Here is an 18,785-nt window from a genome sequence, read left to right on the forward strand (position 1 = left end):
ACCACAGAATGAATAGTACATGGATCATAACCCTCTGGTTCCATAATTTGCTATGATGGCTCACAGGACACAGAGAAATACATCTGCTGGTTTACTATAAAGGATATTATAAAGAATACATATGAACAGCTAGATGAAGAGGTACACAGGGTGAGGTCTGGAAGGATTCCAAATGCAGGAATTTCTGCCCCTGTAGAGTTGGAGTGCACCACTCTCTCAGAATGTGGATGTTTTCACCAACTTGGAAGCTCTGCGAATTCCATACCTTAGTGATTTTTGTGGCAGCTGCATCATATAGACATAATTGATTATTAACTCAGTCTCCAGCCCCTCTTCTCTCCCTAAAGAGTCGAGGTGGGGCTAAAAGCTTCAAGCTTCTAATCATGGCTTTGTCTTTCTGATGACCTGCCATTATCATGAAGCTATCCAGGAGCCCCTAAGAATCACCTCATTAGAACAAAAGATGCTCCTATCATCTAGGGCATTCCAAAGGATTTAGGAACTCCGTGTCAGATATATATATATCTTATTACATCACAATATCACCAAAACTTTGGTCAAAACCATGACCAATGAGTCCTCCATGTCATTGTCAAAGACTGTCATTGGCTAACCTGCCATATGCCAGATGAGCTAGAATAGGTGAATCATACAAAAGCTTTGCCCACTGCAAGCAAGAGAATGTTGAGTTAATACCTTAGTAATGATACAAGATGTTCATATGCAAAGGACAGCACATCTGGGCTCAGAACTACCAAACATGCATATTTATTGGAAAATCTGCACAGTACTTATTTCTAGCACCTTGCCTTGTGTTAAACCTTGCTCAGTCTCCATAATCATCAGAGGTGGATACAGTTTTATAAGCAGGGTTTTAGAAAGTCAGAAGAAGAGTCAAACAAGTGACTTGACAAATGTCCCAATCAGGTTTAAGATTTACAGTGCACTGTTTAGAAATAGGTAGATTTAGGGTTTTGATTGCTTGCTGGATTTTTTTCCAGTATACATTTTCTCAACACCTAAGCTTGATCCTTAGACAGCAAATGACTTATAGTTAGTTCCAGAAAAAAACAAAACTATAAAGTGAACTTAAAGTTGCATGCCCATAGCATATAGCACAGCGAAACACCCTGATTCACAATCCATGCCATTTTCTACATCCCAAAGAGGTCACCATATTGCAAAAGGACAGTTCTCCCAAATTACATTGCAAACTCCCAAATGGCTTCCTATTTCTCAGAAATATGTGGTAAATATGCCCATTATTTGCTGTGAGACTAGCACTAAAAAGCAGACAGCTATTTACATAAGATAGTTAATTAATTAATTCATACCTTTAGAAGCTTCTTTAAAGGTATATATTATTCTCATAACAATCCTACAAATCAGGAATCATGGAAAGATGATGTTGATGCATGGTAACTATTCAACCCATTTAACAGCACCTTACACTGACGCCCGGGCTAAGAGTGGGAAGGAGCTAAATTAAAAAATAATAATAATAAAAAATAAAGCAAAACTCTGTCCTGACTGATGCATCCTGAGCACTCAATTCAGTATGGGCCCGGTGACCATGCAACCAGATTCTACAAAGCAGGTTTGTTTTCATGCAGTTTGCATAAAAATCTTTTTTACTTTCAGTTCATGCATCCCAGGCTTGATTTTGGAAACATCATCATTATATTTATGGGTCACTGCCAATTTTCAATGCCATATTAGCCTAAGTCCCCAGGCCAGTTAATTCCTCTATAAGTTGACCAAAGGGTCAGTCTCAGGGTGGACCCTGGCCATCATTGCTATTATTTTCTGGCCCTGTCTTTAATATATCAGGCTCATGTAATCTGGAGCAAACTTCTATAAAAGATGCCACTTCCTCCGCCCTCCAAAGAAGCCCCAGATTGAGTTTCCCTAGAGCTGGTTAAAAGTGCTGGATCCACCTTGTGAGAGATCTGAGGATTTTACCTGAAGTTCCCATCAAGGTGGCCTTGAGATTCATCCTTAAAATGAACCCAACCTCCCCAGAGCCAGGAGAATAGATGACAGAAAGCCAGATTGACCTATCCCAGGACAGAATGTGAAATTCTGAGCTGAGGTAGCATTCCAGGGAGGACTCTGTTTATCACAGTAACCTCTTATTTCCCCTTTTCAAGCCAAAAAGTATATATTCCTTAAGGAAGGGAAACTATTCTCACAGTGAAATAACCTCAAGAGTTTAAGACAGAAACTTTGGGATTAAAAAAGGAGCATTAGTCTTTTGATGAATTCATAACATCTTACAGACACCATCTAATGAATTCTTCCAAAATGTGAAGACAAGTCCCACATGTAGTAATCAGGGTAAAGCTAATATTTATCTAGAAGTGGACTCCTTTTTTGAATGGGAAGATTTTTGTAGTCTCAGAACCCATGGAGCAAAACGATAACAATAACATTTTGCCATCTGAGTTTTATGGATAAGAACACTAATATAAAGAAATCTGAGTGTTCACCTCCAGCAATCAACAAATTTTGCAGAGAGATGCTACTTTGTCCAATAGACCATCACCCTGTTTAAATTTCATAAGAATTTCTATTTTATCACGGATCTAAGTAGAACCAGGAGAAAATACAAGAGTGGAAACTGTCAGAGGAAGAAGAAGGAATTCAACTTCCTGGTGGAATAACTCTTTCTTGGGGGCCTCATGGAAGATACTGGGCTCAGTAGCCCAGGCTCCCATCCCTCTGAGCTTTAAAGTGAAAGTTTGATAATCCACACAACACCATCAATGCACACAGGCTAAAAGTCCATAGCTTCCTTTTCAACTCTGGTTATTGTCAGTGATCTCACAAAAAGCAGCCTGCACGATCACACACACAGATTCAGTTGATAGTCTCAAGGAACTAGTAAGGACATATAAACAATAGAGACAGCAGGGGAAGGGAAGAAAGATGAGAGGACACATTTACATGAAATGTCAGCCCAAGTCATAAGCCTGCCCAATCCTGTGCCACTGTCTGGTTGCAACACAGGCCCTGGGACTGGAGTAGACCATGGAAACCCTTCCAGATTAAAGACCTGCCCCTCGCATACTGGTTAATTCAACTGAATTTAGCTGAGCTACAGATGGGGCTAATAAAGGCAAAAATTTTACTTTCCCAGCCCACTGATTCCCAGATCTTGACCACTTGCCATATGTAGTGAGAGTGGGGTAAGGAAAGGGCCAGGGTGGGATGGCTGCTCCGGAGCCCCCGCTCAACAGACCTGTCTGGCCCATCAGTCCTATACAGGTAAGAGAGCAAGTTTTCTGTGTAGTGAAGCTGAATAATGGTAAAGAATCAGTAGAGACAATGGCACACAGAGGGCACCACACCCAGACTTGGTCGAGCCAGGGCCACAAAGAAAGATTTCTTTCTGTAGTTGTCAGCAGATCCCCTGCATCAGAATTGCTTATGTTACTTGTTAAAAATGCACATCCCTGGACCCAAACCGGTGACTCTTATACCTGCCAAATTAAGAAAATCACAGTCCTAAAAGTGATATTGTTACATGGAATGTCTCCAGCTTTCCATTTTTTCAGTTTCAAACCTCCATGCTCACACCCTTGCAAGACTGCCAAACCCTTCTTCCCTCTCTCAGAGAGGCCAGATCCCTCTCTCACTGTACCATTCTGTACTCTCTTCTGTAAACCAGGGTTTCTCAGCTTTTTTTTTTTTTTTTTTGAGACAGAGTCTCGCTGTCTCCCAGGTTGGAATGCAGTGACACGATCTCGGCTCACTGCAAGCTCTGCCTCCCCAGTTCACGCCATTCTCCTGCCTCAGCCTCCCGAATAGCAGGGACTACAGGCGCCCGCCACCATGCCAGGCTAATTTTTTGTATTTTTTAGTAGAGACAGGGTTTCACTGTGTTAGCCAGGATGGTCTTGATCTCCTGACCTCGTGAACTGCCTGCCTCGGCCTCCCAAAGTGCTGGGATTAGGGGCGTGAGCCACTGCGCCCAGCTCTCAGCTATTATTTTATTATCACCCCACTCCCCCTGCAAGGAGCATTTTTAGGTGTTTTGTTTTGTTTGTTTGTTAATCTTAATTGCCCTCCTTCCTCCCCACCCCACCCGTCCATAACATTTTAATACCACAGATATATTGCACATCTGCTCTATTGATGTACTATGGCCCTTTGGGGGACCACGCCATTGTACTAAGACTTTTTCTGCCTCCCCCTCAGAACCAATATCAGCCTCATTGGGAATGCATGCTCTAACGCAGGGTCACAAAACGGGCTGAGCAAGGAGCAGGTTGGAGGCTGGGTGGTGTGAACACGAGGAGGAGCTGAAGGAGCAGCCAGAATCAGCTGTAGCCCACTGGACATTACCAAGTGCAAATGTACATCCGGGGCAGTCAAATCTTCTAACATTTCAGAAGAATTTGGAAAATGAAGATTTTCCTTTAGAAATAAATGTTTACATGTTAACAAGTAATTTTTTTAATGTAAACACTAGGAAAGCTGGATTTTATTTGCACGCTGCTCATGTGCAACTTTTGCTCTAGGGAATTTTTTCACAGGGAAAGGAAAAACGGGCTCGAGACGGTGACTGCCGAAGTGAGCTTCCACAATCCTTAGCGAGCCCGGAAGCAGCTCCAGGCTGATGTGCTCGTGGGGTTTGGGATCCAGAGCGCAGCCTCCACTAGGGACGACCCAAACCAATCTCATTAGCTGAGGACTGCCTGCCTTCTGGGAGTAGTTTTGGGAGAAAAAACAGGATTTCTATTCATCTTAACAGGCAAACCAGTTTTATAGTCACTGCCCACCCCTGCCCCGCCCATGCTCATAGATTCTTATTGTGCTACACTGAAATATTCACTTCTAGCACGAACTGCTGCTTCACCCTACAAACCTTACAGGTCCTCACGGTGCCTTGCTCCTCCCTGCCTTGCTGCCTGTGTGCACGCTGTCAACCGCTGACCAGATTATATGACTCCTCCATTCTCTGAAAGCTGCCCACTGGGGAAGACCTAGATGAATCCTCCCTCCTCTCCTCTCTCCTGTGTCTGCACACCCGGTGTGGATGTCATACCATTAGTTCTCGATTATACTCTGCCTGATATTTTTCTCTAATTGTTTCTTATGCATTAGCATTGTGTGCCAGTCCCCTATAGACTGTAAACTCCATAGAGGCTGAACTGTTTCTGATATTGCCCCTCCCCCCACTCAGACTCCCAGAAGTTACTTTTCAAAAATACTTAGACCCATTGCAGGAGTTGTACCACTTTTCAATCTTTCTACAACAAAATTATGAGTAATGACATTCTACAGGACTTTTTTTGTTGTTGTTTTAATGTGACGATTAAAAGACAAACTATACCTGTTTTGCTGATTCTGTTGACAGAGTCCATTTTCCTTAGGCTGGAGAAGATCCCTCCCCAGTAATAAGAAAATCTGTACATGAAGCTCCAAGCTCCCCACAGATATTAACATCTTTATTTAAAAGTCCTTGAAAATGGGCGTTTGGCACGAAAATGTTCTGGTTTTGTGGGGTATTTTTTGTTTTGTGTCACGATAACTAGCGTTTCCATAGTTCTCAGCCCAGAAGAGTAATATAGTCTGCCACAGTCCTTGGACAAGTACTCAGATTTACTGAAATTGATAGGTTATTGTGCAGAAAAAGGGAGAGAAAAACTTTTCACATAAGTCGGAAGAATGAGGTGAAGAACAATAGAGTCAGCTCACAGGGAGAATGACTTCGCTACAGGCAGGATTGAGTAGCACTTTGAAATCTTCCACCATCCCCAACCCATGCTGTCTCCAGCTTGGTGTATGCTTTCATTTATCCAGGGATGAGTAGCCAGGGGCGGAAAGTTTCATTCTCCAGCTGTTGTGTCATTTCCCTTGATAAGTCCTAAATTGACCGCGTTATCCAGCACCAAAGGAGCTTTCCTGTGGTAGGCATTTTTTATTACGTGCCCTTTCAGGGGACAAAGGCGTCTGTGTCAGTAAACTGCTATGGGGGGAAAAAGACAATATTATTCTCCCAGTTTCATAAGCATGCTCTTCTGAGGGACTAATGTGAACGTAAGAAATTAGGCAATATTATCATCTGTTAGCCTAGCTGTTAGCCTGGCTGCTTTGGCGATCAGGTGAAGGAAAAATACAAAATACTATTTTCTTCAAGAGTAATTTTTAGCATTAAATATGCTAATTAAAACATTTCAAATGGAAACCTTTCCCTTTTCATATTTTTGCACAATATTTGAACATATTTATGGGCAAAATGGAGTCGCATCCCCATAGCAGGTGCCTCCCAGTGCTGGTTGTTATTTGTTAAGCCCTAAGGAACATGCTGGGGCATTGGGGAAGTGGCAGTGTGAACAAGCTGTGGCTTTGTCTGGGACAGAAACATCTCGAAGGATGATTTGTGGAGGTGTAATAAATTGAGGATGGAGTCTTGGGTGTCTCACCTGGGAGACAAAGAGAACATTCTCTGAGGTTGGTTTCCTCACTGCTCTGCTGCTAAAGAGAGCCACTTTCTTATAAACCGTAATAAACAGATATTGCTCGGCTGTGTGTTGACGTATTGATCCTATTTTTAAAAACATCTCCACAGATCCTCAAACGGCAGCGGGTGAGGTGGATGGGGTTAATCTGGAGGAGATCCGAGAATTTGCCAAAGCTTTTAAAATCCGGCGCCTGTCCCTTGGCCTGACCCAGACTCAGGTGGGACAGGCTCTCAGTGCTACAGAGGGGCCCGCGTACAGCCAGTCAGCCATCTGCAGGTAACCCGCGCCTGCATGCTGTCACCTCTTCTGGCCGGCCTGGGCCTCATTTGTCCTCATGGTTCAGCTTTTCTTCGTCGGGTGGGCAAAGCTGGAGGGGCAGAGAGTGGGAACAAAGTTTGGGGGCAGCTATATGTTGGGATTGGTGATCTTGATGCAAACGATGCTGCTGAAGCAAATTTGGGGGTCCTGGCTTTATAACTCCTGTCAACTCACCAAGAACTTCCAAGGCAGTCTCATTGGAAATACGCTACCCCGGGGTCAGGGGCCTTCCTCCTGGGCCCACACTCCTATGCAGCTGAGAGCCACCGACTTTGTCCGTACATAGGTATTCTGAGCAAATGTTGTAAAGCTGCCATTTGTGTTAACGCCTTCGCTATTTCTGCCCAGAGATGGCTATCAGGATTTTCCAAGAAAACACACATTTAAAAAAGAAAATTAACTATCTTGTGACCTTGAAGGTTTTAACTTGCCTTCCCAGAAACAGCTTTAAAAGCACGTTTATAAGAAATAAAAAATAAAATAAAAGAAGAAGCGGCTGCTTTAAATGGCTCAGAAAAGGGCAGTGAGAATCTGGCCTAACCTTGCTCATTTCCCCCAAATTAAGTAAATGAATAACAGAATCCGGCCTTGGTTGTGTTCAAGTTGATCCGGGTTAAGTGGTCAGAAGCAGGCCCCGTGCATGCATGTGTGTGTTGCACTAATCCCATGTTTATGCATGAGGTAACAAAGGCACTTCGGTAAGAGCTTTTTCCTCTTGGGCAATACCTTATGAGTCCTCCTCCATCAGGAAAAGCCAAGAAACCAACTCTAAACTCATTTAAGTGGATTTTGTTCTTGGTGATCCATGAAATGCTGTCTTTTTATCTGCTCTTTATACTTTTAATGTATTCCCCAAAGGACGGAAGTGTACTTTTCCTGCAGTTTAAGACTAAGGTTATAAATAACATCAGTATGGGGTAGTAGCTTGCAGCTCACATTTTGCTCAATGATTTTCCATAAAACCCATTGATTGTTGTTAAATACAAAAAGCACCATAGGATCCTCTCACTTCTATGGCCTCCCCTACTGTTTTTTCTTATAAGATACCTCCCTGTAGAAAATAACCTTTATTCAGTCTATACAAGGATACTACTGCTGGGAAATTTGTTTCAAGGCTTGTATATGTTATTCCAAACAACATGTACAGAAGCATCAACACTAACAAGCAGCATCCATGATATGAATACCATTGCTCCCTGTTGGGAAACATTAATTTTGTTTCATCTTGACAGCCTTGGGATAAAAGCAGCCACAGGTTTTTTAGTTGTTGCCAATTTTCTATTGGTGCTAAATTCCTGTTTAGCTTATTTTTAGTCCTAAAACGTGATTTCCTTTTACTGATATAAGTGCTAGCTAATGTTTAACTCATGCACTTAGCACTTCTTGGGCATTCCCAATCAAGTATGTTGATTTCTAAAGTCTGCCCCAGAGAGAGGTCAAAAAAGCTGTGGCTGAAATGTGGAGACTTTGGGAATTCCTAGTATAACAGAACGTGTCTGATGCCTTGACTTTTGGGCCTTTCTCTAGCTTCCAGTACTTCAGTGAGATCGTTTTAGGAGCTATCTACCAAGAAAAGAAAGAAAGACCGAGATCTTATATTGGAACAGTTTAAGTGAATTCAAAGGGTTCTGAGGAACCTGCTTTGGAGCCTGCACACTCAGGCATCGCTTGTCCCTCATTAGCTGCAGTGACTCCTAGGAGCTGCTTTAAATCCCTCCTTATCAGAGGCACAGAGAAAAAAGCATTAGCAATACACTGATCAGCCCTATCACAACCTCTGTCCCCTGGTGCCTTGACACTGTAAAGCACGTTGTCACGCAATCAAATATTTAAGCTTTGGGGATTTTATGGCAAACGATGGCAAAATGTGGTATGTGGCAAATTAGCACAACAATGAGAGCTTTTGAGGAGCTTGCCCTAAAGGACAAGTTCATTAAATAACATTAAATGATCAGTTCACTCTGTATTGAAAGCAAATGTACTCCTTCCCTCCTTGACCAGTACTGGAAGCTGGGTTTTTCAAAAATAAACAAATAACCCTTGAGTTCTATGTGGAAGGGAATGCTATGGAAATTGCATTAAAATTTGATTCTGTTTGTGCTGCTTATCACATTATAAGAGATCTAAAATATGCCGCCAAAAATAAGATTGTGGCACATAAAGAAAGCCTATCCTTTTCTGCACTTTTGCAAGCATCCTTACAAAACATATTCTGAGTAACACAGGCTCAGTTTAGCTCTATGAGAACAGACCATTGTAATAAGATGCACTCTGTAGTCAGAAGTTTTTCAACAGCATGGGACACTGTAAAAGGGAGAGGAGAATTCTGTGTATCCAAAGCTGTCATAATAGAGAGTTGTGAATTTGGATTTAGAATAAACAAACAAATGAATTAAAGAATTCCTACTTTTTTTGTACCTCATTGAGAATAAGTGTGAGTTTGGTACCAGGGCGACTTCTTAAAACACTCTATATAATTTTGTCCAAGACACTTCATATTTTTTAAAGTCAATGTAGCAAAGAATTGCTGATGGCAGTTGATACATAGAAGACCTCATTTACAGAAAATGATATCATTCAAGTACAGTTTGCAGATATCACACATTAAACACAGCTTGGTGCCCTGGTGCAAAAGTACACCATTATGCCAGATGGTGCTTGGAAGGCAGGAGGTGGCCTTAGCACACCCAGAGGTGGGGTGTTTTATAGTAATTACAATGTGTCCAGCTGTTTGAGCCAGAACAGGAAAGTAGCAATGGGTTATGTTTTACCTGGAAAAAGGGCATGTTGTTAACTTACATATGGTGAAAATTGTTTGTTCCCAGAGAGAGAAAAAGAGAGAGAAGTCAAAATGAGACACAAAAGAGAGATAAAAAGAGAGCCATAAAAAAGTCCCAGTGGCCATCAGTGACTATGATAATAGCAATAACATTTTTATAACCAAGTCAGTGGAGGAAATTTAAAGAAAACCAAATGTAAAACATGTAGAGAATCATTTTAAATGAAAGAATGTGACAACTGTCATCTTTGATGTCACTTCCTAGTGTTAATTTTTGCCTTCAGGAGTCTGAGGACTGGAGAAATGGAGCTGGTACAGTTGAAATAAAAGCTTAGATCTCGGAGTTTATAGGGAAAAGGCCTGTAGTTGTTTGCGTGCCTGTTAATGATAGCTCATGCATCCTACTGTCTCTGCTTCTCCTCCCCCCTGTCTGTGCGCCTGTGTGGTTTGCATGGTCTGGCATGGAGCACGCTGGGAGGGTTGGCGCTGGCTTGGGCAGGGCTGGCTACCTTGCAGCTGGCTATTAACCTGCAGTGAATTCGCCCTGCCAGGCAGTCAGGCAGGCAGGCAGGAGGCCCACCCTGGCAGAGGACTCAGTGTAAGACTGTTCTTTCTCAATTTTCCCCCCCAGACACACCATCCTGAGAAGCCACTTTTTCCTACCACAGGAAGCCCAAGAGAACACTATAGCTAGCAGTCTGACAGCCAAACTGAACCCTGGCCTTTTGTATCCTGCCAGGTTTGAAAAGCTGGACATCACCCCTAAAAGTGCCCAGAAGATCAAGCCGGTGCTTGAGCGGTGGATGGCTGAGGCTGAGGCCCGCCATCGAGCAGGTATGCAGAACCTGACCGAGTTTATCGGGAGTGAACCATCCAAAAAGCGCAAGCGGCGCACCTCCTTCACACCCCAGGCCCTTGAGATCCTCAATGCCCACTTTGAGAAGAATACACACCCCTCTGGGCAGGAAATGACCGAAATTGCTGAGAAGCTGAACTATGACCGAGAAGTAGTTAGAGTTTGGTTCTGCAATAAGAGGCAAGCGCTGAAGAACACAATTAAACGCTTAAAACAGCACGAGCCGGCCACGGCAGTCCCTTTGGAGCCCTTAACAGACTCTCTGGAAGAAAACTCCTAAAGAGATGCCCACCCATAATCAGAAGCAAAATTCACAGAAACTAAACTCCACGCTTGGGACTCCACAACAATAACAATGACTTTTAATTTAATTTAAAAATAGCCCCAGCCATCATCACCCTTGTAAGTAAAAGACTAAGAAAACTACCAAGTGGACAGAACGGTTTCTACATGTCTGTTGGTTTTCCAAATAGGAAACAAGAAATTTTTTTGAAAATTTTAAACAAGGAATACACCACATGGAAGGTGTATATGGTAGGATAGTTCCCTTCCCCACCCGTCTCCCCAAACCCAGTTTTTTAATGGACTTAAAGCAAACCAAATAACCACGTACTTTTTTCTGTATATTATGAAAATGTGAACACATTTTAAGGAAAAGAAAAAAAAAAAACCTAAACCAAAACCAACAATGAAGAAACAAAAACTTTGATCTGTTCAAAGCGAATACAAGCCTGCCACCTGGAGGAAGGACTGCACCCCTTCAGGTACTAAGTGCTGATTCACTATGAAACCTATTAACCAAAGTCAGAAACATGGCATTGCAACGCGATCGTTCGTCTACGCTTCTCCGCGCGTAAAGTTGTGTTACGAATTTTTACATTTGTACTAACAGAACAATAGGAAACCTGATTTCTCCCATCTTTCCCATCTATTGTCTCCACCCACGGGGTGGGTACCATTGTTGAAGCCATTCTGTGAGGCTCACTATTGGGTTTTTCTTGGGTGGGGGGTGGGGAGGGTGGTTTTTTTTCTTTTTCTTTCTTTTTGACGGGAGGGCATCCTGGATCGTGTGCCAAAGCACTTGTTGCTTTTTTCTCACTATGACTTGTGGGTTTGAGAAAAGAACATGGAGCTCACATTTCTCTCTTTTCCTCCATTTCTCCATCTCCCTCACGCGTGGCTCCCGGGGTCTGCTGGAAAGCCACAGAAGTGGGGAGGAACGGTGTCTTTTCCACTCAGATCCTAGTGAAATGCAGGAGAGACTCAAAATAACTAGGGCTTTGCTCGATGAACTGTCAACACTGGCATAAGCTGTAGTTGTGCTCACTGTCCACACCAGAGCTTGGGATTTTTCTCAGTCTGTTGGCCACGTACATGGAGAGCTGACCAAAACTAATTTTGTAATATAAACATAAGCTGCACATTTGGTTCAATACTTACATCTATGTTATGCTTCTGTGCAAAGCAATTTCTCTCAGAAGTCTGATAGCCAAAGAAATGTCTCAAGATTTCAGTCAAATACACACATGGCATGCACACACCCATAAACACACACACAAAGAAACAGGCTAAAAAGAAAGTGATCGCAACTGGATCATTAAAGGCCATCGTGTATCCTGTTAATCTCATCTTTTCTGCTACTTCTTTCATTCCAATATTGATGGCAGACTTTTTTCAGGGGGGAATAATTATTCTTCGGGATATACAAATGGAGCAGAAAAGTGGCGGGCAAATTTAAACAACTGGAATTGGGGGCTAGGTTCTTCAGGGGAAAGGAAGTTTGAAGAAATTTCCACCAAAAGAAAACATACAGAAGGGGCTTATCTAACACATCAGAATACCCTTCAATATGAGAACTAGAGGATTATTTCCTTTAAAAAAATAACTTAGAAGAGCTGTGGGCTGCAATAACCTAATAAGCAAGAAGAACATGTTAGGATGTGAGGACGGCTGTGCAGGTGAGCACTTGGCACCTGCCACTGGTGTTTTCACCCAGGTACAGGCAGACGGTGTTCCATTAAAGGAGCAGGCAAAAGAGAGCCGTCAATTTGCTTGCTGTTGAAATGTAAATATTCACGCATAATTTATAATCATGCTCATGTATTATCTAGAAGTAAGTTGTGAAAGAAAAAAGAGAAACCCAATCTCAAGTTGCCCAACTGAGTAGAAATGCCATCTCCTTCCCCTAATACACTCCCTCCCCCCGGGGGGTTTGAGTTTCTTCTGTTGGCTCCTTTGCTGGTTGTGTAAATGCTACAGTATAATTGTCCCCTCCGATGATTCATGCAGCAATCAAGAGACTACCAGCAAAGAAACTCTAAAAGGAATCCTGGAAGCGGAACAAGTCACTCGTAAAGGTGTTTCCATTTTATCAGTCAATGCTAACTGGACCACAGCTAACTTGATCTTCAATGCCAACATCACAGAGTCCCTTTCGCCACCTCAAAAACTGCACAAATATGGACAACTCAGAAACCCAAAACTTTATTGATTAAAACAGATTTTGGATTCTCCTAGGACCTGCTCCAAATTCCATCAAGAAAAGCTCCCTGCGAAGAGAAGTTAACAAGATAACATATGACGGATGCTAAATATTTAAATATATGCCGGCAGCGGTTACATAAGGCCTGCTCAGTTCTGAGATCTATAATTGGGAGGGTCTAACTAGGACAGGGAAAATATAAAATAAAAGTAATCTTCCAGAGTGGAACAAAAAAGAAATATATTCATCCCACAGTCGTAACACCATTCATGTGCAGTGATTTTTTTATAGTTTTATAATTTTGTATTGTTTTATAAATTATTTATAAGGTGTTGTAATGCTTCTTATATTAATTTTTTACAGATAAATTTTTTGCTACAAGGCATAAAAAGGTGCCTGAACAGATTCTTAGGAATATAAATTATACTGTGTAACTCATAAGTCTTTGGGACCACATCTAATGCTTGATTTTATGATGACATTTCTCATGTCTACTTGTAAACAACTTCATATGCCAATAGCGTTTAAGTGTCTTTTATGTTTCCATGAACTGAAGGTTAAGGTTTGCCACCCACAAAAAAATAAAAGTCACTTTGGGCATATGTGATTGTATTTCAAGCTTCAGTATTTTTCTCACATAATTTTTAATTATTGTCATCTGCATTTTCTTCATTACTTCATGAAAAAAATGACAGTGGATATTACATTTTACACTTGTTTATAGATTTTCTTCCTTTTTCAACCAAGAAAATATTTTGAACAGTTGAAACTTTTCATTGCATTTGCAAGGTTTTGGCTTTTTTATGTTGTCATCACACAGATGCACACACACATACACACACAACACAAAAGAGAGAACAAAAAAGCAAAAGGAGCTAGAAAAAAACAAAACAAAACAAGTAGAGGCATATCAAAGAACTCAAGCTATAACCAAAAAGAAATCGTAAATTGCCTTTGCTCGTTTCTCTACGCTGGACCAAAGCTCAATATTTGTAGGTATATGCACATTGTATAGATATGGCTAAATGTTGCTGACAATCTCGCAATACTAAACTGTTCCTATTTAAAAAAAAAAAAAAAAAAAAAGAAATACAAACTGTTCATCAATGTTTTACCTCAGCACTCTACTTGTACCCAGTTAATGACCAAGCTTAAAAGAAATGGAGATAAAGGAAATTGATTTTCATTTCAATGTTTGACTGTAAAATCTGTTTGGATAACATTTTGTAATGAGCCTTTTGTCATGTGATTTGCTTGTCTTCAACTTGAAATTATGTGAGGCACATTTGTTTATTTGTTGTTAAGAAAGTGATTTTTTTTTTGTCCTATGTGCTGTGATCTAGACTGGTCACCGGGGTCACTTATGAGCCACCACAAAGAGATCTGCTTCTCTGTGCCCGGAGCAGGCAGCAGGAGGGAGGGCAGGAAACAGAACTGGGTTTCTTTGGAAAAATCATCATGATGAGAAGTTGACATGATAGACTTGTGACCAAGAAGCCAAACTGAATATTTAAAAGCTCCTTACTTGCTCTGACATTGAAACCAAAGCTGATTTTATCTGCACAGGTTGCTTAATGTTAAAAAAAAAAACTGTACTTAATCTAGAGCAATATCTGTATGGTCAGTAAAGCTGCACTTTGTGTATTTCTTAACAGCTTCAGATCTGTCACTTTTAATTTGTACCATAAAAAATAAATAATTGTTTGACATGAGCTTCTAGGGTAAGTGTGTCTCACACTCAGATATGTCATTTAAGTTGTCAGCATTTTAAAAAGTGTATGTTACAACCCCAAATGTTAAGGAAAGGAAGGGGTTCAAGACAGACTGGTTAATATCATGATTATTTTAACTTTTCAAATGACATATTGTATTCATTGGGACTCTTTTGGTTGCGAGTTATAGGAATCTAACTCAAACTTGCCTACACATAAACATACTGTGTTGTTTGACTTAATGGGAAGTCCCGTTGTAGACCTGAAGCACAGCTGGATTCAGTGGTTTCAAAGATGTAATCAGCCTGTGCTGCTTGGTTTCCTTCTCAGATGGATTCTCTAACCATCAACTCTAGGACTGTGAGTCATGCACCCTTCTCTAAACTAAGCACTGGTGCTGGGGGGTGGTGCACATAAATTCATGGTCACAGGCTCATTCCTGTCTGTGGGGGGAGGGTGGGGCCTCACTCTGACGACCCTGTGGGACCACAAGGATTGAAAGAGGAGTCCACATAAGAACCGGAAGACAAAAAAAAAAGAGCTATGGTAATGAGCAGATAAAACCCAGAGCCACCACATTCTACAACTAACACCCAGGTGTGTGTCAGGTCGTAGAGAGTTCCGTTGGTGAATAGTGATCTGCTAGTCTTAAGTAATGTCTGTAATGGCATGTTCTGGAAAATCTGGACATTTGGCATATGTTCCCGCCTGAAGTTTAGTGTGAGTAGGAGGGGAGAGTGAATGTTGTTATATAAATCACTAATTCAAAAGATAGGATCATCTTGCTAAAAGTATCAGTAAAAAGAAAATTTTAGAATCATAATCGTCATACTTTCAGTGACCTTTAGCAAACATTGTTTATGCCACATGAAAATCTGTGTATCAACTTCATATTGTGATTGATAAGAAGTGCTTTGGAGTTAGCAACAAAACCAAAAATTTGAGTAACCATACATTATAAATGAGCCACGAAGGGGCCAGGAAGATCCAAACCTGACTTTAAAAGGGGCGGAAAAAAATGCTGATACTTCTGCCTTGATGGGTGGGGAAAAGACAAAAAATAAAGTCATTTTCAATGGCTTTCCTTCCGTATTTAATAGTCTACAAATATTATGAGCAAAGGTCCTGCCTATGATTATGCCTATTATTATGAAATATGTTTGACCTAGGAAACTCTAAAACATCTTCTTTAAAAAGGACAGCCATCCTTTACATTTAATCATTCCACAAATATCTGCTGAGCGTTTCGCATGTGTCAGAAAATCCTGTGTGCTGAGGACTCAGAAATAAACAAAAAGAATCTTTGCCTTCAAGAAACTCATATTCATTGTGCAAAAACCAGTGATATTTCTCCAGAAAGTGAAATAATTCCATGTTTCTTATACTATAATATTTCAAAAATAAATTTCAAAACTAAAATGATGGAAAGCAATTCTGAGGCAGACTTCAAAACTGAAAATGAATGGGTAGGAACAGCCTAGGCTTAGAATACAACCACAAGTATCAGTTTTAAATGATTCCAAAAGTTGTTCCAATAACAATTGTCTACTAAACCAACCATATGCATACAATATATTCAGTGGCAAGTGTAGCAGGACAATGGTTGATGAGTTTAATAAAGAATCTATGCTTGGAAAGAGTTCAGAAGCAACATATAGATAAAACCAACTCCTAAAAAAGACAAGTCCCAGCTCCTCATCCATTGTTCTGTACCTCAAAAGGAGTCCAATCAAACACACCCATTTGTCTTACCTACCAGGCACTGAGGAAGTCCGTGGTCAAGGGAAGAAGATGACACCTAAGGAGATCTTCAGTGCATTGCATGAAAACCTTTCTAAAACATATGAAATATTTCCATTTTCTTAAAGCAATTATGAACATCACTTAATCCTCTTCAGGGCCTTTCTCCTATTTGCTTTATCCTTGTTAATGGCTCCATCCATCAGTCACCCAAAGCAGAAGTCTAGAGGTCATCCCAACCCCTTTATACACACACACACAAACACAACACACACACACACCCTAAATCACTATTAGTTCTGGCAGTTCTGCCTCATGAATGCCTTTTGAGTCTCTGCTGGTCACCATCACCCACCTCCACTACTTAGTTCAGACCCACCTGCCTCTCACCTGGATCACCGTGATATATGCTCCTCCTAGCCTCTACACCCATCATATGTTTGCCACCAGAGTAGTCAGAAAGCCAGTATAAATATATTTCTCTTTTGTTTAAAACCTTTCCAACATTACCTTCAGAAAGAGAAACAGACTCCAGCACAGAACACAATACCTTTTGTGACCTGGTCCTTGCCTACTTCTTTAGCCTGATCTCTCATCAATTCCCAGTTCATTGGGTTATGTCCTTGCCACACCAAATTTTCTAAAATTTCTCCAATGCCCAAATTACTTTTGATGCAATACCCTCTGCTTGGAATGTCCATCCACAGTACTGTTAACCTATCTAATTTCTACTCATTCTTTAAGGCTCAATTATATGCCATTCCCCCAAATAGTTATGTGCCAGGCATTGTGCTTCCTTCATCAGAACATTTATCAAGTTTGCATGTTTATTAGCCACCTCTGAAATGTTAAAACAAAAAAAAAAATCACAGCTGTTGATCTCTGAGTGGCCTGTGGACTTGGCTTACAGATAAGTGTAGTTGGCAATAAGTTCTTTTAACTAGTTGTCATTTGCATGTGACATCTTCCTTGTCTAATAAGAGTAACAGTCATATTTGTATCGTTTTCAAAGCTCTCTCATATACATTATTTTAGTCGCTCCTAACATAAACCCAAAAAAGTGTGATGATTCCTGTTTTATACATGAGAACGAAGAATCATAAAAGTTAATAGTCTTCACCAAGATCCCAGAGTTGGTAGATACAGCTGGTTCTTCAATACACTAGGAACTAGAATATTCACCAAGGTGAGTACACATTGAAACACAGTAAACACTGATACCGCCATGTCTTTGAACTGTCAATGAAAACTACAGTATCTGATACACGGTAGCAGTTCAGGAAAGGCTTACTGCTGTGGATAATTACCAGTTATCTAATTAGCAAGTCCACTATGATTTAGGTGAACTTAGTCTGAATGCTTACTGCTTGGCAGAAACAGTAAAGGACACATAAACGGAAATTAGAAATGCCTATATACACTGTATCCTTTTATTATCACTGAGATTTAGGGTCTCCAGATAAGAAAACAAAGAGCTCCAATGATTCCAAAGGCAAATGAGTTAAAACCAATTGAAAGTGAAAGAGAAAATCAGTGGGTCCTAGTCACTAATCCCACTAGCAAGTAAAGACCATGCAATGAATGTGGAAATAGGAAGCTGACCTGGGACCCGGGCTGGAAGGTCCATTCCAGAACTTACTTTGATACTCCCATGTCACTTTAAAGAGTTTTAGTTGGCTGGGAGTGGTGGCTCATGTCTGTAAGCCCAGCACTTTGGTAGACCAAGGCAGGTGGATCACCTGAGGTCAGGAGTTCGAGACCAGCCTAGCCAACACAGTGAAACCCCGTCTTTACTAAAAATACAAAAATTAGCCAGGCATGGTGGCGGGCTCCCATAATCCCAGCTACTTGGGAGGCTGAGGCAGGGGAATCACTTGAACCCCAGGAGGCAGGGGTTGCAGTGAGCCAAGATTGCGCCACTGTACTCCAGCCTGGGCGACCGAGCAAGACTCTGTCTAAAAAAAAAAAAAAAAAAAAGAGTTTTAGTTGGGCTCCTGACCATTTACCAGATCTGAGATTGTCATTTGGGAAGAAATCACACTCTTCCCATTGCCTTATCTATATCACTGAAGTCTGGGATCTATGTAAAAGTATCTGTATGAGGTAATGGGCTTTGTTACTGAGATCACTGGGGCATCACCTCTGAAAGAGGTGACGTTTCCAGGGTGTTTGACTATTTGCACATATGCAATGATAGGAAGGCCAATATAACCAAAAAGATCCAGAACTGAAGTAGTTCCAAACACTGAACTTCAGTCAAAGAGCAAGAAACTCATGTGCAATAACACTCATGGTTAACTATAATATTGAAGCCCTTTGCAGATATTAAGATGCTGGACAAAAGAAGCAGAAAAGAGACTGGCATTTCTTGGATACCTACCATATGTAGGTATTACTGTCCTCATTTTCAAATTCTGCACTATTATCT

The 18,785-nt window shown here is 41.1% G+C and overlaps 1 protein-coding gene across 2 annotated transcripts in view; it reads left to right on the forward strand.

Moving 5' to 3' along the window:
• POU6F2 (POU class 6 homeobox 2) overlaps positions 1–10,805 on the forward strand; it is a 500,263-nt gene extending 489,458 nt beyond the window's left edge. The window contains exons 10-11 of one of the 2 annotated variants that reach the window (XM_017867376.1): positions 6,578–6,746; positions 10,199–10,805. In XM_017867376.1, coding sequence (XP_017722865.1) covers positions 6,578–6,746; positions 10,199–10,703 — 674 coding nt within the window. In that variant the 3' untranslated portion in view covers positions 10,704–10,805. The remainder of the gene's footprint in view (positions 1–6,577; positions 6,747–10,198) is intronic. The other variant, XM_017867377.1, reaches the window with a different exon arrangement.
• Positions 10,806–18,785: the final 7,980 nt, after the last annotated feature.

The sequence above is a fragment of the Rhinopithecus bieti genome, unplaced genomic scaffold (assembly GCF_001698545.2).
Source record: "Rhinopithecus bieti isolate Rb0 unplaced genomic scaffold, ASM169854v2 scaffold_2439, whole genome shotgun sequence".
NCBI lineage: Eukaryota > Metazoa > Chordata > Mammalia > Primates > Cercopithecidae > Rhinopithecus > Rhinopithecus bieti.